This window comes from Mesoplodon mirus, assembly GCF_964341445.2.
Source record: "Mesoplodon mirus genome assembly, chromosome: 7".
Taxonomy (NCBI): domain Eukaryota; kingdom Metazoa; phylum Chordata; class Mammalia; order Artiodactyla; family Ziphiidae; genus Mesoplodon; species Mesoplodon mirus.
The window spans coordinates 85,329,686-85,349,958 of NC_138983.1; the positions used below are offsets into that span (position 1 = coordinate 85,329,686).

Sequence of the window (20,273 nt, forward strand, 5' to 3'; positions counted from 1 at the left end):
TCTTTTCAGAAGTTCCATGCTTTCCTGGTTCTCCTTAAAGATGCTGGGTTAGTTCATTTCTCTTCATGGCATTCTTCTCTTTGCGACTCTAATGATAGTTTGCTGAGGAACTGGAGCAATTTTCATCACTTACGTGTCTATATTTAGCCAAATTTAGTGTAATTATAGGTAATATAGTTGACGTTTTAAAATGAGGAATTAAATTTTTTAAGAAATGCAAATAGGGAAGCCTGCTTTGGTAGAGTGGGGAGCCCATTATAAAAGAGTAACCTGTAGACAGAGTAATTAGTAGGTATAGTTGTTTTGTAAAGACTAAATTAAAGGCAGTTTTCATTGAAAATAGTCGGGAATGCATAAGAATTTTCCTATCTTTCACTTATTTTGCTTGTTTGATAAGTTTGAATTAAAGTTATCTTTGCCTTAGACATAAAAATGATTATTAATCTGCAGGGGAGATATAGGTCAGTGGTTCTCAACCGGGAGCAATTTTGCTGAAAGAGGGAAGTGGAGATTGATAGTTGGTTGATGGAGTGGTGTTTTGTCAGTGAATGAATTGGTGTTGGTGTTGGGAAGGAAGGAACAAACACATTCTTGGAAACTGGAGGAAAGGTGGTAAAGAAGTGTGGGAATGGAGGTGTGACAGGCAGTGGACAGGGTGCACGGTACATATTGAAGCTGCTAGTGAGACAGTGGGATGTCTCCTAGAGGATGAATCTGGAAAGGGCTGAGGATTTGGGGGAGAGAGAGGCTTGTAGTCTGGAGTAGGATGTTGGGTTTTAAGATTTTAGAAGTGGCGGAGTGGTTGAGAGTCCGCCTGCCGCTGCAGGGGATACGGGTTCGTTCCCCGGTCTGGGAGGATCCCGCATGGCGCGGAGCGGCTGGGCCTGTGAGCCATGGCTGCTGAGCCTGCGCGTCCGGAGCCTGTGCTCCGCAACGGGAGAGGCCACAGGAGTGAGAGGCCCGCGTACCGGAGGAAAAAAAAAAAAAAAAAAAAAGATTTTAGAAGTATTTCATGATTGTAGGTCTGGGGAAATCTAAACTGCTCTTCTGTGATTATAATAACCTTTGTCTTTTCTCCGTTCCTCCTCTCGTCTAGGCTTGGGCAGTTGGCCACAATGGCTGGTATAGATCAGTCAGATTTTCATTTACTAGGTCGTCCCCAGGTGAATTCTACTGTTAGTAGTCCACCTAAAGAAGAAAAGAAGGCACTTGAAGAAGGAAAATCAGAATCAAAACAGGGTGCCCCATAACAAATGCAAAATATCCAAGTAAATGGACAGAACAGCACTTAATGATTCTAAGAGTGATTAGCAAAAAGGAAATGACCAAGTCAGGGAGAAAACAATAATGATCAGTCTCTAATAGTTCACATGCTCGGGAGCTAGAAGACTCTGGAGTCCTTTCCAAATCTGAGATTAGTAAATGTGTGCCCATTTCATGATACTGTACTTTTGTAAATAAGGAGACTGGAAGTTCTTTAGAAAATTTATGAGTTAAAGCAAACTATCCTTAATGAAGAAAGAAGACATTAGAGAAAATATTCCAGATTTTAAATTGTATAAATGTCTATTCTGTTCATATTTTATCTAGGTTTCTATTTGTATGCAGTCAGCTTACGATGAAGGAACACTAATGAAGGTACACATACTGATATAATTTTTAAAATAAGTAATCCAGACATAGCTAATAGGTAACATATTAGAGTGAATCACCTGGTTATGGGAATGGGAGGGGAAAACCTGTCAGCTTTTCCTCTAGCCTTACTTGGAGCCCCCATCAGCCAATCTCAGAGTGGTCTTGGGAACTGACAGCTTGAGAACACAGTCTGGTCACAAACTATATACGGTTTACATGTGCCTGGAGGATAGCAAAGAAATTAATTATCTTACAGAATAGGGTTTTATTTTTAGTGAGGGAAAGGAAATGGGTAATAACTACCCCAATCACCAAAGTCTGAAAATGTAGCGGACATAGCCTTGGATATAGCTAGGTTAAGCTGAGAATCACTTGGCAAGATATAATTACAAAAAAAACTGGCTCTGAAATCTTCTGATTAATCAATTGACTGTGTTAATAATAAGATTACAGAGTAACATTGAAGTTTTGAACTCTACTTTTTAATGGTTGGCTTTGTTCATCACTGAATTTTTGTCTTGTCTTTTGTCTTCCCCTCCACTTTCCGAAAATTACAGGTGATGCTAGGATTCCTTTGCCTCTCGACTCCTTCCGTGTCCCAGCGCCTACTCAGGAGGCCTTAGAAACTTCCAAAGACAACCTGGGGGTCCCAGTCACAGAGCAGCGGCAGGAGTCTTTTGAAGATTTCATTGCTAGAACATGTTCTCCTTCAGCAGACGTCATTTCTGGAACTGGAAGTCAAAGAAAAGAAGAGGAATTATCTAGAAATAGCAGGTCTTCTTCAGAGAAAATGAGCAAAGCAGGTGAATAGACCAAAAACTACTCTGCTAAGAAACAACCTGGGAAGGACCTGCATTCCTGCTCTGACTCACCTGTAAAGCAGAAAAGCAAAGGAATTGGGCAAAATAATTCTTTGGTTAATAAACCAATTAAAAGTGAGTCTTCGAAAAAACACATTTCTGTTAAGAAAGAGAGTAGAATAGTGACTGTTTCATCAAAGACAACTAAAAGTAAACTCAGTCTACTAGAACAGTCTGAAAATGATACTCTTGGATCTGATTGTGAATTTCAAGAAAGCATCCATACTCTATCACGCCTAACATAGGTCTACATCTTTTAAAATTATGTTTTTGCCTTCAAATTTTCATAAATTACTTATGTTTTTATTATAGCATATGGTGTTTTCAGTTACTTGACTGGAAGCCATTAGAGAAAGATTTTTTTATCTATACTTTTTTATTATAATGAAAGTTTTGGTGTACTTTTCCTTGTAACACTTTGCACCACTCATTCAGCTAGTGTTTACTGAGGGCTTCATATGTACAGTACTTTTCTGGGTGCTGTTGCTTTCAGCAGTGAACAAAATAAAGCCTTTACTCTCCTGGAACTAGCACTCTGTGGTGGGAGAAAACATAAACAACAAAGCAGGCTAAGGGTTAAAAAGAGATGGGAATAATAAATGGAATAGTTTTACCATTTGGTTAAACATCAAACTATTATAAATCACACGGCCAGAAGCCATTGACATATTTTAATTCATAATAACCAGAGAGCCTCAAACATTTACCAAGGCACTTAACCATGTTTATGGATTACAGCAATGCTCTGAGGTAGGGAACTCTTACCATCCCCATTTTATAGATGAACAGTCTGAGGAGACATTATGTGAGTTGCCCAGAGTTGCACAGCTATAAGTAAGTGGGAAGTTGCAATGTGACCCGAACCCATGCTCTTTTTTGTTTTTTTTAATGTATGGACTTTATTATCTGTCATTTGTCTCTGATTTATGTGAATTTTTTCTTTAAAGATTTTTTCTGATGTCAACCATTTTTAAAGTGTTTATTGCATTTGTTACAGTATTGCTTCTGTTTTATATTTTGGTTTTTTGGCCTCAAGGCATGTGGGATCTTAGCTCCCCGACCAGGGATTGAACCCTCACCCCCTCCATTGGAAGGCGAAGTCTTAACCACTGGACCACCAGGGAAGTTCCCCTTATGTGACCATTTTTCTGGCATTTTTTTTTAATTTTATTTTTTATTGACATACACTTGAATTACAGTGTTGTGTTAATTACTGCTGTACAGGAAAGTGACTCAGTTACACATTTATATACATTCTTTTTCATATTCTTTTCCATTACGGTTTATCACAGGATATAGAATATAGTTCCCTGTGCTCTACAGTAGGACCTTTTTGGGTTTTTTTTAAATACATGCACTTTTTAAAAATAAATTATGTATGTATGTATTTTTGGCTGTGTTTGGCGTTTGTTGCTGCACGCGGGCTTCCTCTAGTTGAGGTGCACATGCTTCTCATTGTGGTGGCTTCTCTTGTTGCAGAGCACGGGCTCTAGGTGCCTGGACTTCAGTAGTTGTGACATCCGGCTTAGTTGCTCTCTGGCATGTGGGATCTTCCCGGACCAGGGCTTGAACCCATGTCCCCTGCATTGGCAGGCATATGCTTAACCACTGCGCCACCAGGGAAGTCCCATGTAGGACCTTTTTGTTTCTCCATCCTGTATATACACCAGTTTGCATCTGCTGATCCCAAACTCCCAATCCAACCCTCTCCCACCCGCTCCTCCTTGGCAACCGCCAGTCTATTCTCTATGTCCTTGGTTATGTTTCTGTTCACACATAGGCTGTAACCAGGCTCTTAATTACTTTGTTATCCTGTTTCCTTGTTAAGAGAAGAAGGGTTTAAGGAAGGCACTGAGAGAAGCCAGTGACCAGTAGAAGTGCAAAAACAGTGGGGCTGTCAGAAAGCACACCTGTCTCCTTCCCCCATCGTGAGCAGAATTTTTAAATGGCAGAGTATGTAAGAGTATGTGATGACACATCTCTGGATTAAATGATGTCTCCCTGGTAAAACGTGTACAGATAAGTCTTTAGTTCAATCAGAGTGAAAGGTGAGATCAGAGAAAAGCTGGAGTGTCAGATTTCTGGTAGAAGGTCCTGCCTGATTGTTACTAAGAGGGCTACTACAGTACTAGTTAGTTCCTTAGTCATGGGTTGAGTGTTAGAGGAGTGAAACAACGAGCAAGATGTAGTGTTGGCCCTTTAGCAGTGGAGTGAGAGGGGAAGACGCACAGCAGATGTCTCATCCTGCATGTGACCTGCTGTGACGGGTATATTCAGGGCGTTTAGTCAGTGTTTGTGGAAGAAGAGGGGGAGCCGTGAGGCAAAGAAAAGTCATCAAAAGAGGCAGTCCCTAAGCTAAGTCTTAAAGGACTCGTGAGAAACTGGTGAGTCAGCCGGTGAAAGGCACGGATACTCAAGGCAGAGTGGACAGCGGAAGTCCAGAGCTGTGAGTGTGCGAGGGGTGTGTCACAGAGCCACAGGCACAGGCTCTGGAGGATCAGTGCAGTGTCCCCAGGCAGCGGCAAGTGCCCCTAAAGGAGGCAGCGAGGAGGAGGAGAGCGGGTCTTAACCACCCATGTGTGTGGAGCTGGTTTCCTCAGAAAATAGCTAAGAATGGAAGGGACAAGTTCAGGTGGCATTTTAGACCACTGACGTCAGTATGGATGAGGAATCTGAAGAAGCCTGGAGATAATTATGCCCCACTCTTCTGAGGAGCAGTGCTTTATATTTTCAAGTGGGATTTTCACGCTGCCACCTCCTCTCCTGTCCCTACTGAAAGGTTTATAGGCCGGCAGAAGGGAGAACCTGGCTTAAGGAAAGTTAATCAGGTTCCTTTACTGTACAGCTTCTCGGGGCTGCTGTAGGCTAATGTTCATTCTGGATCGTCACAGCAGGCGTATGGTACACAGCCATCCTCAAAGCTATTTGACCCTAGAGTCCTTTTCTAATAGAATGTCTAACAACTGGTTCCACCAAACAGCAATTTCGTAACTTCTAGACCAGGTAACGGCAAGAAGAAAGGGGTCTGAAATAAGGTATAGATGAAGGGAGGAAATAAGTTCTAATTGTATTTAGGAAATTACCAGCAAGACTTGACCTTGGGAAGTAAGGAAGAAGTAGGAGGCGGAGGCTGAACCCCCATCTGTGTGACTAAGGTTGGGTGGTGGTATCATTGAGTTTGGAAATAGGGGATAAAGAACTGAAGTGGGGAAAAGACTTTAGTTCTGGACATGTAGAATTTGAAAGCACCTGTAGAATTCCGAAGACAAACTGGTAGATAACTGGACATGCACGTGAAGACATGGAAAGATAAAAATTTGAATGTCATCAGCACATAGCAGCCATTAAAATCATGAAAATGGATGAGATTTCAGAGAATTGTGAGTACTGACAACGTTTAAGTAATAAGCAGAGAAAGAATTCTGGGAAGGAGAGAGGTGATAGAGTTTCAAGAAGGAGGAAGTAGATGACAGTGTCATCCTTCAGAGAATGTAAGTGTCCATTGGATTTGGGCAGTTAGGTCCCCAGTGACCTTAGAGCAGTGCAGTGAAGTGGTGGACAAAAAGCCAGATGGCAATAAACTGAGGGTGTAGGGCTGCCTGTCGGGGCCAGGCGGGGCTAGTGAGGACAGTGGGAATAGGCTACTCTCAAGGAGTTTGGATGAAAAGAGAAAATAATTAGCAAAAAAGAATTTTTTAGAATGAGAAGGACTTCTATTTTATATGTTGAAATGAAGGAACCAATAAAGGAGATCCTGAAGATGTAGACAATAATTTAGAGAATTGGGGAAACATGGACATATGAATAAGAAAAAAAAAACCTTGCACAGTATATAAAAATCACTTGTATCCTTCGAGCTGGATGGATACTGGTAAGTTTGGGAGGAAATAAAGGTAAGAAGAGATAGAAGTTAAAGAAGTTTATACTGATAGCCTCAGTTTTCTTTGACACAGATTTTTCAGAGACACATATATACGCATACATAATTACCGTTTGAAAATTCTTTCATAGTTACATGTTTTATTAATCACGTCTGAGAAAAGTCACTGATTTTCATTTTGTACAGCATTATCTTGTAAGGACAAGATACAGTGACAACTTCCATGCTTTTTGCATATCAGAGCTGACACTGAAAGTATCTGCATAATTGAATTTTCACTTCTTATTTGTAATAAGTTTATCCTTAGGAGGATACTTTCATAGTGTTTGATCACAGATGAGTTTGGGCATTGCTATCACTCAATAATGTTAAGCATCTGTCAGGTTCTCTCCTATACTATATATTAATTTTTTGTCCCTTAAGCAAATATTTATTGGCGGCCTGTGGGAGTAAGATACACCTAGGTCCTCTTTCCTTGGTATATTCACAAAAGCCTCTGAAACTAAATTTCCAAGTCAGGCCATACTAAGGCCTGGCATAATAAGTTTTCATTGTTAACAGTTTTTTTGTGTTTGTGGGGGTTTTTTGTTTTTATTTTTTTGAAGCAAGGATAAGACACTGTCTTAACTCAGTAGTTGTCCATTCATTAATAAGTCAAAGAAGACATTGATGAAGCATGGTGTTTTGAATATCCGTTCCACAGAATAGGTAATGGGCCATCCTGAAACTCTGGTGAGATGCTTATCATTTTCAGATTTTGGAGTGGCTGAGAAAACCCTATTACACCTTGAATTATCACTAGAAACATGAATTCAGCCAAATAAAAACAGTGCCTCTGCCTACTGAGGTGGTCAATTTCCATCTCAACAAAAGTGACCAGTTCTCCTTTAGATTAAAATCAAGAAAATCCCCTCTGTCCAGGATGCAATAATGGGGTGCACGAAAGAGGAAAACTGGAGCTATTCCCTCTTTACACCTGAACAGTGAATTCATTCTGATATCAAATATTTGTTATGATTCTGTTATGACCAGGTGCTTTATTGTTTAGAGATCAAGTTACTGTTCATTCTTGGTAAGTAAGAAAAATCCACGTTTTAGGACTCTGAATAGTAACTTTATATATATTATATATATATATATTAAAAATAAATATGTATATTATATGTAATATATATTCCACCTATTCAACAAAATTGTAACTTTCATCATCTCTTACGAATGATGAACTGTATTCACTCTTTGGAAAGGGCTTATAGGGAATTAAAGTCTCCATATACTTTTTATATAAGACCGTGGAAACCAAATTCTCAACTGGGAGCAAACTTAGGTTTTGCTCTGAAGGTTTATGCTTGCCTGGCCTTAGAGTGGTAGGCCAGGAACTCAAGTTTTTTTCCTCTAAGTTACTTTCATTGATGCCACCCTGAAAAAATTTGGAGGGAGTATTTTTGAAATAGCTTTATCTCAGTAACCCTTTAAAAATGCTTCAGGGTATGGGGAACATAACTGTCAAAATGTTCAAGCAACTCTTGTTGATTTAAGTGTAACTGATCAGGAGCAATACAGGAAGGAGCTGAGTACAAAAGATAAAAGGCGTGAGGCTATTTCATGTATTGTTTTTGGCTTATTGTCCAAAACAGAGAAAGTCTCATACACTGGCGCAGCCAAGGTCCCCTACTGTTCTCTCCTTTTAGTAGAAATAAAAGAGAGCTCGTTTCTCAATAGCAGCATTCTATCCTTAAGTGGGTACACAGTGATATTCTGATGGTCTCTGGAGCAGAGAATAATTCCGTGGCAGCTCTGACCTCCAGTCACCGGGTCCTCTGTAACTTAGTCTTTCGTGGCCAAGGACTATAATCATTATTTCGATTTATATTTAGCATCTCAAAATGGAAAGGATTCCATGGACAACAAAGCAGGAAGTGATTTCATGAAGTGTTTTAGTATGGATAAAACAATAAACTATAAAAATACAAATCATCAGTAAAGCTTTTTCTTTCCAGAGAACTATATTCAGAAATTAATGTAAGCCTCTAAGGTGCGCATGTGTGTTTTTTCACCCATGATCATGTCTGTATGTGTGTGCATTCCACTGCTACAGGAGACATGCACAATGATATCAGATTTGTACTGGTTTCTCCCAAGAACTGTGTGCTCGCAGGGTTCGTTCAGGAAGGTGAGTGCCCTACCACCACATCACAGTCATATCTCATCACCTTCGGCAGGAATAGTTTAAACTTTAACCTCATATGCAGGCTTATTAAATTAGTATTACTCATCAGAACTTGCTTACTAATAAAACAAGCTGAATTAGCCACTGCAGAATCATATTTGGAAATTCAATGAAAATTTTACATTTTTAATAAAGGCCCAGAAATATTATTTCAGAGCAGGTGGTACAGAAAACTGGTCAAATTTGACATTCATTCATCACTGAAGTGTGGAACGTGACAGGTGAAAATTGATATTGATTTCTTTCCTCTAATATTTGGAAGAGTTCTAACAGGTAAATCAAATGAGATAACAAGACATATCAAGTCTCACTCATTTCTATGATCACATCCTCCCCACATATCACTCCTTCGCCTGCCATGTTTTGAATAATTCAATGCCCATAGTCTTTCCAGTCCAGTGTATTATAAGACACACTCAAGCTGGGTTTCAATCATATCAGACTGAAAGCTGAACATTTTAGGAAGGATTATTTAAAACCAAATGCGTCTTGAGCCCAACAGCCTTTGAAACCAAACAATCCTGGGAGTTCAGTTGGATTCAGAAAATTCAGTAATCCTATTTGATGTATGTTAACTGTATCAATATTAACAACCTTCTGCTGGATTTCAGCACTGATTTGAGAGCTGAGTTACTACTGGTCTTGTATTTTACCTAGTTGTGAAAGCACTGAGAGAGTTGTTCTTGGGTTGAACTTGACCCGCCTCTGGGAATGCTCTCTGTTCTATCCATCTTGAAAAGCTTTATTCAAGTGCATTTCTCGGCCTTCCTTCTCTTCCCTTGCACCCCTTGGGAAAACGAAAGATGCTCAAATATAGATGTGAACACGGCAGGTGCTCTGCTTGGCAATGGCGTCTTTCAGCTTCCCAATAAAAAATTATATTGCTGACCACCCATTTGACTGAAAAGTGACTCATTTTACTGACAGATATCTGGATTGAGAGGCCAAAAGAAATAGGTCATTTCAAATTTCCTTTTTAAGTCATAGCTTTGTGTTGCCACACTACTTGTTCAAAACTTAGATCATGAAGGTTCCTTCCTATGACCTGCAAATAATGAAAATGTTCTTCAACAGGCTCTATGAAAAGCAAGCAGAGGGGCTTCCCTGGTGGCACAGTGGTTGGGAGTCCGCCTGCCGATGCAGGGGACACGGGTTCGTGCCCCGGTCCGGGAGGATCCCACGTGCCGCGGAGCGGCTGGGTCCGTGGGCCATGGCCGCTGGGCCCGCGCGTCCGGAGCCTGTGCTCCGCAACGGGAGAGGCCGCAGCAGTGAGAGGCCCGCATACCGCAACAACAAAAAAAATAAATAAAATAAAGCAAGCAGAATATTCCTAATTATCAATCTTTCTCTTGAGTCATATAGTTCTTGTAATTTCAAGGAAGAGAAACTCAAATGTAAAGTGTTACAATAGCCAAGCATACCAGCACTATTATCTAACCATTCAGCAATTTTCTCTGCCAAGTCACTCTGAACCTTAGACTACTGAGGATGTCTTCTTAATTAATTTTTAAAGTTCTCCTCTTTTGAGTTAAAAAATGGTCACAATTTTATAAGTAAAATTAAAGAAAAATACCAAAGAGAACATTTGAGATGTTTCCATTAGGCATTATATATATATACATAAAGTTAATAGATATACATATATAAATGCACTGGGCTAAATCTCCATCTTCTGTGTCAGTCGGACATAGGTCCATTTTCTTAGGAATAGGGAACTCCTTTCACAATGGAAGTGAGGAAATTGGCAAATGTACACCATATAAGTACTTTTGGATGGTAGTGACCAAGTTCTCAAAACACACACACACACACACACACACACACTGAAGAATATCAGAACACTTAACATTTCAAAGACACAGGAAGAGAAATGCAAGTTTCCCCTAGAAAGCCTTTTGTTTTTTTGAAGTCAGAATTCTGAAAAGACGTTTTTATCAAGCCAGCTTTTTCTAACTTAACTGCATATGCAATAAAAGAGTCCTATCTTAGTCATTTTTAGGGCAAGATTTTCTTTAAGTCTCAAGAAAGTAAGCACTTGTAAATGTAAATTTTGTATGTACATAAACCTGGCCAGGATATCCGTTGGAAGCTGGAAATCTGTTGTTGTTCCTTTTCCTTTTGTATTGAAAGCTAAGTTCCCCATTCTGAGTTCAATTTGTGAAGATCACTTTTATTTTGACAAACTCTATTAAAGTAGCCAATTCAAGGAAGACAGGTTAGTCTTCCACCTAATTACCCAGTCCAACTTTTACTCAGTGTCTTTCACCTGAGCAAAGTCTCCCCAGTCTTCCAACTGAGGATAAACCACGCAGTGTCTAAACTGAGCAAGATCTTCCCAGTGTCTTTTAAGTGAGGCTAACCCACTTGAGCAAAAGTCTTCCCAGTGTTTTTCTACCGAGGTTAAACTCTCAGTGTTTAAACTGAGTAAAAATCTTCCCAGTGTCTTTCACTGAGGATGACCCAGGTACTTCTTCTTGAAACCAAGTTTCAAGGATAACCTACTACTCAAGAGAAGAGTTTAACACCACTGAATAAAACTTAGGATCATCAACCAAAACTGGAGATCCAAGAACCAGGAGATACTCACCCAAATTCGTCTGGACTCTCTGAGAAAGCGGACAGGCCCAAGAAGCCTCTGCTGGTGCCAGGACTCTGGATCCTCATAGAGTTCAGGCAAAGAAGAAAAGTCTGCTCTGGGCCCCTTCATTGGTTGCCAAGACTGCTGACTGAAAAATATGCACAACCCAAAAGGAGAATTATGTTTTATTTGGCAGATTTTCTGAGGACTTAAGCCCAGAACACAGCCTGTCAGATCACTCTGAGGAACTGCTCAGAAGACCTAAAGGAGCAGTCAAGAAAAACCAGGTAGTCAGAACATCAAAAGATTACTATTAATTAAAGAAAACTAGACCTCTCAAGTTAAGGACTTTAGCATTTTTCTATGTATGAGAAGATGAAAGAATCTGGGCTCCGTGAAATCATTCCTTTGATATGCACCTTAACTCTAGAACCAGTACCCTGTTTTTCTCCATCCCGAATCCCCTCAAGGTGCACAGTTGAGGGTTCCCGCTTTGACGTCTGACTTGATGACTGCAACATCCTTTGTCTACTGATATGGCAGGGAACATTTTTCATCCACGGGTAAGAAATTGAGAAAATTAACATAATTCAAGATATAAAACCATTACAATACTAAAAATTCCCAAATGTCAAACAAACATAAGTACCCTTGACCTGTAAAATGGAAGATGCCAAAGAAGGGAAAAAGAGAAACAACAAAGAAAATGTAGAAAATAAAGCATAAAATAAGATGGCAGAAATCAATAACAGTAGAACAATAATTAAATAAATCAAGGTAAATGTTATCATAAGATTTTTAAATTTCAAAAAAAAAAACCCCATCAAACAAAACATATTGAAAATAAAGTAATAGAGAAAATTTAGAGAGCAAATATGAATGCAAGGAAGACCTGTTAGGTAGTCAGTCAGACATTAGCAGCAAGGAGGTGACAGTGGTGAGAAAGACAAGAAGAAGAAATTGAGTCACACCCAGCCATCTGGGGACTCTCCCTTGACTCCACCCAGAACGGGAGAAACTATGGTCTGGTGGTGGGCAGCTTATCCTGTTAAAGAGAGGCACAGTAACACAAGGGGACTTCTCCAGGCTGTGCATGCCCAGACCAGACAGGCGTATAACCTATAGTAAATCCAAACTCATTATACCATAATTACAATAAACTACATGTGGTTTTGCCCCTCCCCCCACCCAGTAGGCATTTCTTGGGGATTCAAGGATGAGAGCATGCGCAGCAGAAAACTTGTTCCATAGCTCAGGACTGTCAATCAAATAATGATCCTTGTCACTCACCCCCACCTCTCTGCAAAATGCTCCTTAAAAGCGCTCGTAAGCCTTTATAGGAATGCTGCTTTCAATTTGCAGAAACAGTACACCCATCCCCCCCCCACCCCGAGAGTGTACCTTTGCTTCGATATACTTTGCTTTGGGCTTGCTTCACTTCGCTGAAATAGCCTGTTCTCAGAAACAGCCTGCTCTTTCTCTCTCCTTCTCTCTCTCCCTCTCTGAGAGTGTACCTATGCTTAACTAAACTTTGCTTTCTGCTTAAGCTTAACATGGGAGTTTGCGATCCTTTGCTTACTATCATGGAACCAAGATAGCTGGTCCAGGCCTTCCACTGACCTCCTCGGTTGAAGCTATTTTGTTACAAAGCATGTCCACATGGTGACAGACCTAAGTCTAAATTTTGATAAAAGGTGGAATTAAGGTGAGACTATCATATGGGAGGAAAAGACTGTAGGAACAATAGTAGATGTAGGAGATATGTTTGTGAAAGTGCACATTCATGGCAATATAGCCAAATAAACTCACATGCCCACGTTCCCACTAAAACTGTATAAAATTATGACCAACAAGCAGAGAATACACATTATTTTAAAGCCCTCATGGGGCATTAAGACATATTTACCATGTGAATCCTTTAGTGAATCTTGTGTTACTGCTAAGGGGTAGGAAGTGATGTCATAAGGGAGTTTTGTGTAAGACTCAAAGCTCCCTTTCTATATGGTTCAGGCTGGACTTGAAGCTTCAGAGGCCTGGGAGGATGGGGCAGGAAAGGCAAGGCACACTCAGAAAAGAGAATACATACATAACACACTAGGGATATCTGAAGAGGCTGCTCAAGACCTGGCTCAGCCCCAAGGGTTTGACCCCTAGTCCTACTCTTCACCCTACAGCCCTTTAGGGTCAGGACCTTGGCTCACCCTAACCCATTCCTAGCTTCCGGGTATAGAATGAGTGCACATATCTGAATGTTAGTGTTCTCTCAAAATTTACATGTTGAAATCCTACCTCTTAAAGATAGGAGGCCGGGCCATGCAAAAGTGCTTATGAGCTTTCATGAATGGCATTAGTGCCTTATAAAAGAGACTCCAGAGATATCTCTAGCCTCCTCCCATCATATGAGGATACAGAGAGAAGGCTCCAGCTGTGAACCAAGAAGAGAGCTCTCACTATGAGGTGGCCATACTGGTGACTTGATCTTGGGCTTCCCAGCCTCCAGAACTGTGATAATAAATGTCTGTTGTCTTTAATCTACCCAGTCTATGGTATATTGTTAGAGCAGCCCTAATGGATTAAGACCACATACTTCAAAATTTATCTGGAGAGTGGGGACTGTCTTATCATTGCAAACTAAGAAGTTGGGTTGAGACAACATATGAAAGATTTTTTTAAGTAGAAAATTATGGATTATTGGATTTGAAAGTACTAGATTGGTTAAGGAAAATGAGTACGTGTGTGTGTGCGTGTTTGCAGTGTGTCCCAAAAGTTTTTGTGCAGTTTAAAGATTTACTAACTCCAGAGTTATAAACACTACAAATTTACAGAAATATCATTTGAAGGTTTAACTGTTACCAGATGCAAGTCTGTGTGCCTGATGCACAGTGAGGCTAAATACTGAAACATCAGAGTTTGGAGCAGAGAAAGGTTTACACAGTGCCATGCAAGAAGACACGTGGCTCATGCCCAGGAAAAACCCCAAACTCCCTGAAGGCTTTCAGCAAAGCCTTTTTAAAGGCAAGGTGAGGGAGGGGCATGGCTAATTGTTGCAAATATCTTGGTGTTGGATCCTTTGTTCTAGCAGCTGGCCAGATGGGTCAGATCCTGGTCAGGTCACGTGTTCCTGTAAACCTCCAACAAAACAATTATTATTTTCTGTTCTGCAACTTTTTATCTCCAGGAATGGGCTCTTAAAAGTCAGAGCCTTAGAAATAGGCTATCCTGTATATTTCAGGCTCTAGGCAACATTGTTTTACAAAAAGTGCAGAGCCAGCCTGGGTCACAGGGATGGACAGAGTTAGCTCAGGCAACAAAGCATAAAGATTAAAGTAAAAAAGATCTGATGTGGAGTCAGATTTGTTCTTCCCTATTATATAACTATTTATAATTCTTTCATACTTATGAATTTTGAAAAATAAATTATTTTAATTTTTGTGTGTAGTTCCCTCTGATAGAAAATGAGGCAAAACATACACTATTCAAAATTCACAAAACTAAATAAGTGTAAAAGAAATTCAAGTTCTATCCCTGGGTTTACACAAGACACAAACATGACGTGGGAAAGTTGGAGCTGAGGACAAAGGAAATCCTGAGTAAAAATGTCTGTGAAACAGCCAGTCTTCCAGGGTCAGCTTAAGATGTTCAAGAGTTATCAAGTTGGTGGGCCTCAAGTAAAGGTCTCTAATGGATGAAGGAACCAGGTTCCAGATGGAATGAACAGAAAATTGACTAAGGTCTCTCTGACAGGATGAGAGTAGTTGGAAGGAGGGATCTGGAAGCCCCAGGAGGGTGCAGGTGTCTGTGGGTCTGGATGGGAAGGAAGGGCAGTGATTCAGCCTCTTTCTCTTATTGCCCCTCCCCCACACTCAGGAGCCCTTTGTGACAAGGCCACAGCTCTGTGATGCAGGCCTGGGGTTCTGCCATCAAGTGAACTCCCAGTGCTCTGTTGCCTGAGGGCAGCAATGCAGTTCAGAAGATGGAGAATCTCTTTTCTTTGAAAAACACGGTTGCTATCTGGCTGAGATCCAGCCCAACTTCCTGGGTGATTGATATCATCCTTGGGTTCCTGTGTGGACTGGGGCTCTTCCTAATGTTACTCCCCTGCTTCCAGAGTAATCCATTCTTAGCACCACCTAGGAAACATAGAAACATCAGGAAGGTAAGAAACCTTTGGCTTAATCCCAGCAGAGATTATCTCTTTTTTTCTTATTCTTATTTCCACTTTTCTAAACCACCTAGAGAGACTCCTGAGATGGGAACTCTCAGAAAAGTAGAGAACATCATCCTTCTAGGGAAAAGCCAGGCCAGAGAGGGGTTAGAGTGGGCATGAGGATTTCTAGCCTAAGATCGTAGACCAGGAGTTCAGGTATGGTAGAGGGCTCCAGGGCAAGTCCCCAATGCAGTGACTAATGGTTAAGGACTGGATTACTAAGAGTTCAATCTCTGCAGGAAGGCTGACCCCTGAGCCCTGGTTCACCAGCCACCTTCCCACAGCGGGTGTCTCAAGTGAGACCTTCCTCTGTGTTGGGGCTGATCTAAGGGCAATGCTGAGCCCCTGAGAGCCTGAGAGAAGAGGCTGGAGTGGAGGTCTGGCTTTGGGAAGCAGAATCCTATCTGACAAAGCTCACGTGGGCATTTAGGTCTGAGAATGTGTGTGTTTCTTGATCAGAGGAACAGTGACAGAAGAAATCTATGGTGATTAAAACTTAAAAAATCCTTCTTGGGCTACCCTGGTGGTGCAGTGGTTGAGAGTCCGCCTGCCAATGCAGGGGACGTGGGTTCGTGCCCCGGTCCGGGAGGATCCCACATGCCGCGGCGCAGCTGGGCCCATGAGCCATGGCCGCTGGGCCTGTGCGTCCGGAGCCTGTGCTCCGCAACGGGAGAGGCCACAACAGTGAGAGGCCCGCGTACCGCAAAAAAAAAAAAAAAAAAAAAAAAAAAAAAATCCTTCTTTGCACTCTTCAAAGAAGAAAAACTGAAAATATTTTTATCCACTTTACAAATAAGTAAAAGGGGAAAAAACCCCACAGAGTTTTAGTTAAATGTAGAAAGTCATGTTGTTCATGAACACAGCTTGCCTAGATAGATGACAGTAAGAGTTGGGTGTTAGCCCCTCATTTCTTCTTCTCTCTCAGCATCAAGTAGAGCTGAAGGGGAGGAGCAGGAGTAGGAAGAAAAGTGGATCTTTGAAAGGTAAGCCTTTGCCATTCAGCCCTGCGTGCCCCCGAGAGTTAGCTTCCATCTCTCCTAATCCTGAGGGCCCAGCTTCACGGTCTCTTAGGATGCCAGTGGCAGAGCTTATTCTTCAGGAAACAGAGCCTTGGGAAGGCTCGTTGGAAGGAGATCAGAGCCCAGATACTTCCCAGAAATTTGTGCTTAGAATGAAGCCATGAGGACCTAGAAATGGGGTGTGTGGACTGTGGTGGACCATTGGTGCCTGGGTTGGGAAGTGGGACCTCCAAGTCCAACTGTGGACAAGTTGTTTAACTTTGCTCAGATTCCTCTGTGTGATGACCACTGACCTTTCTCCCCTACACGGCAGTTGTAAGGGCTACAGGGGTTAATTAACGTGAAGGCACTTTGCAAAGGACAAACCCTTTTCAAGTGAGACTTACCATCACTGTCGGGGACATGTAGCCTTGGACACTGATACTTGGGCTCCAGAGTCTAATCCTCCAAAGATTTCCCTTAAAGGGCCATTGCACTCAGCCTCCTGAAAGACTCTTAGGCCTCTGCCTTCACCACCATGACCCAGTCTCCTGATTTCCAGCTTGCAGAGATTGCCTGGAAGAACTGGAGGGGACTCACAACCTGGTTTCACTTCTGCAAAGGTAAAGAATCTTTCCCCTTCTCTCCTGGGTCGTCCTTCCTCCCAGAGCCTATAATGTGACCCCAGCCCTGGGAGTGGGAGCCATGGGAGGGCGTGGCTAAAGCCCTAGGGTGAGGGAGAGCAGGAGCATTATGAAGTCAGTGTGGGGGCAGAGGAGGGTTCTTGGGCTGCAGGTGCCCACCCCTGCCTGTCCTGTCCAGCCATCCTGGCCCCATCTGCTCTCCTATAGCTGCCTGGGGAGGCTTCCTGGCAAGGGCAACTTTCATCAGCTCTCATGTCAAGACCCTCCTGGTGAGACGTGCAAAGCAGTGCCTGCTGGAGCCTGTGGAAGATACTGCTTGAAGGGTTGGGAACCCTGCATGAACACCTCCTGTAGGGTTTCCTTCCTTGATCCAGACACTCGAGAGGTGCTGGAAGCACACATTAGAAGGTTTTGGGTAAAGCACAGGTGGACCCTCCCCCTCAAGGTCCTCAAGCCCATAAATCTCTTGAAGCGGAAAAAGCTCCAACCCTCCACCGTTCTGCAGTTTGCCTCTTCCCCTTCAGCCACCTGTGTGTCTGGGTCCCACTCAACAGTCAAGTGTGCTGAGTTCCTGGAGAAACCTCCTCAGGCTCATTCAGGAGAGAAGGTGATAACAGAAGAGTCAGTTCCTACCCTGAAGAGGCCTCTCCTTGTCCCCTCAACTGTGTGTAAGGAAATCCAGAGTGCCCTGGGAGCGATTCCATCTGCTGACTACCATGGGCCCTCAAAGGCTTCTCTGACTGGACAGGAGGGCAGGCCACCTTCTCAGTCCCTCACACTCAGCCTTGTGGGCAGAACCTGGAAGAGTGAGACTGTGGAATGGGTCAAGAGGGACAGCCTAGAGCCAGGTCCAAGTTCAGCAATGGTCAGGAATGAACCAACAGAGGAGAGTGGTGGTCAGGCCTCAGGAGACCCCTGCCATAGGGTAACAGTGATGGAGGTGAACTTAGGATCCCAATCTTTGAGAGGTGAAGAGGCCAGGGAGGCTGTGGAGGCTAAGGAGTCTCCTGCTCTTCAACCACAGTCTAGTGTTATCTTGGAAACCAAAGTGTTGACAAAATCCGAAACCACAAATGTACATATGAGGAGTTTAGAGGTGCCAGGCGCCAGGAAACGTCTCCTACTACCTAGAATGTCTGTTTTCCAACATCCAGGTGAGCCATGCCTTAACATGGGGGTTGCCAGTGAGTTTAACTCCAAAGTAAAGGTACAGTCAGACAACCAGCTTCAGGACTTTCCCAAACACATGTTCCTTGCTGCAGACAACTTGGCTTCTCAGGTGCCTCAGTGCCATCCCCAGAGAGTCCCCACCAGAGACAGGTTAGCTTCCCAGGAGCCAAGTGGCCTTATGGAAGCCCAAAGGAGCAACCTAGGGCAGCAGGAGCCCAAAACTTCAAAACTCCAAGACTCATGGAAGAGCCAGAGCAAGATGATTGCCCCTACTTACAAAAGAGAGGACTGTAGGAGGCATAAACCAGGCGAGCATGAAGAAAGGTTTAAAGAATTAGGGACCTCTCAAGCTGGAAGTATGAGCCGCCCTGCCCAGGTCAGGGGAATAACAGACTCTATTGGGAGCAGATGTCTCCAGCTCATGCCAGAGAAGAAACATAGCCCTCCAGAAAGCCTCTTCAGAAAAAGGATGAGGCTATTTTTAAAGTGGATTTTCCCCAATAAAAAAGTCAATGGTCGAGATGCTCTGCAAAAATTCAAGCCCATATCAGCCACTGCCCAGAGTCACGGATCAGTCAAAAGCAGATCAATCTTGAAGAGTGAGACTGCTGAGGGTCAGGCACTCATGACAGCTGTTGGACAGATCCCAGAAGAAAAAAGAGCAATTCACCATGGACTTCATGCCACAAAGTTAAATGAACACAAACTGGAATTCCAAGTCCCAGTATGTGGGTGTTTCTGCTGCCATAGGCTTACCTCCTACCCAGAGCAACGGAGAATGATGGGTTATACAGCCTGCAGTCATAAAGCCACCTCCAAGGGCCAGAGTTGTTCTTTCAGGGAAAGGGAAGTCAGACACCAACATAGTTTGAAAAGTGTAAGGTTCGACGATGAACAGCTGGGCCTAAGGTGCCTCCCATCCTTGCCCCCCAAGAAGAGTTTGTTTCCAGTTAGTACCTGCCAGTATGGGCCAAGGATTCCAGGTGCCCCAGCCCGCCATCAACACTGTCCAAGGCATTGTCATCTTTGGGGAGGTGCCTTGCCTGGTCGACAGTAACATCCTTCTTTAGTCTTCCCTTTAGTAGGAAGACATGTCTCCAAGTAAACATTCAGTCCATGTAGAGAAAATGATTTTCTCCTTAGCACGTCCAAGGTATTTAATGTTCCCCAATACATGTATATATATATATATATATATTTTTTTTTTTTTCTAATAAAAGCAGAGTGTAATGGCTGCTGTCTGTGCCGTGCACTTTGTCTTCTAGAAGGGGGGGGCATGGAGGGAGGTGGACAGTAGCATCACAAGCTTGCTCCTTGTCTCGTGTCCCTTCATTGCACCTTATGATACTGTCATTACACAGACCAAAATTACTCTAACAATGAGACGGGAAAAACCTATGAAACCCACACCCAAGGATCTGGTTCAACCAGTCTTTCTCCTCCTTCTATGCTACTTTGAACTTTATGCAACTGTAGTGGATAGGTTTACACGATAGGGCCGGACATTCCAATTCAGGCTCCAGGAAGTGTCAGAGCCAAGTGGATGGAAGTTTGGGGGGAATAGAGTATGGGCTCTGAGTTCAGAAACAGGAGAAATCTTGCCCCTGGATCTCTTGGTAGGGAATATACAACATCTGCTCTTAAGAGTTCCTTCTCTCTCTGATGAAGGTTGGGATTGAGGTATGCCCTATGAACCCCTTTTAGCTTAGCCATAATAAAATGTACAGCATCACCCTCCCCCACCTCTGTTTTTCCTACACTTTAGAGCAGCAGCAAGGATGGCATTTCCAGCTCTGTGTGTGTAGGTGGGGGGAGTATCAGGGAGGCTGCTGAGGGCTGTGTTGAGTCCAGTCCCATATAAATGAATGGCTGCGTTCATGGGTCACCTACCTTCCACTCTATGTTAACCCCAGAGAAGGAGTTTTGGATGAATGGAATAGGGGTGTGACTGTGGGTAGTAACTATCTGATGGTCAAACACTGTGAATTTAGGGTGGGATGTAGGTGTAGAAAAATCCTTGGATCCAAGGAAGGAGGCAAAGTGGTACCAGACTCCCATAAATTGCAGTTCT

The 20,273-nt window shown here is 42.7% G+C and overlaps 1 protein-coding gene and 1 pseudogene across 2 annotated transcripts; both read left to right on the top strand.

The window, feature by feature from the left end:
• The first annotated feature begins 2,107 nt into the window (after positions 1-2,107).
• LOC309808839 (centrosomal protein of 78 kDa-like) lies at positions 2,108-2,887 on the top strand (annotated as a pseudogene). Its single transcript has one exon. The product of its transcript is annotated as a centrosomal protein of 78 kDa-like (transcript).
• Positions 2,888-3,216: 329 nt separating this feature from the next.
• LOC309808840 (putative spermatogenesis-associated protein 31C1) lies at positions 3,217-19,881 on the top strand (the record flags this gene model as incomplete). Its single annotated transcript, XM_082629412.1, has 4 exons — positions 3,217-3,245; positions 17,240-17,882; positions 18,183-19,185; positions 19,871-19,881. 4 exons carry the CDS (start codon positions 3,217-3,219, stop codon positions 19,879-19,881), a joined length of 1,686 nt encoding a protein of 561 aa, XP_082485538.1.
• Between the last annotated feature and the right edge of the window lie 392 nt (positions 19,882-20,273).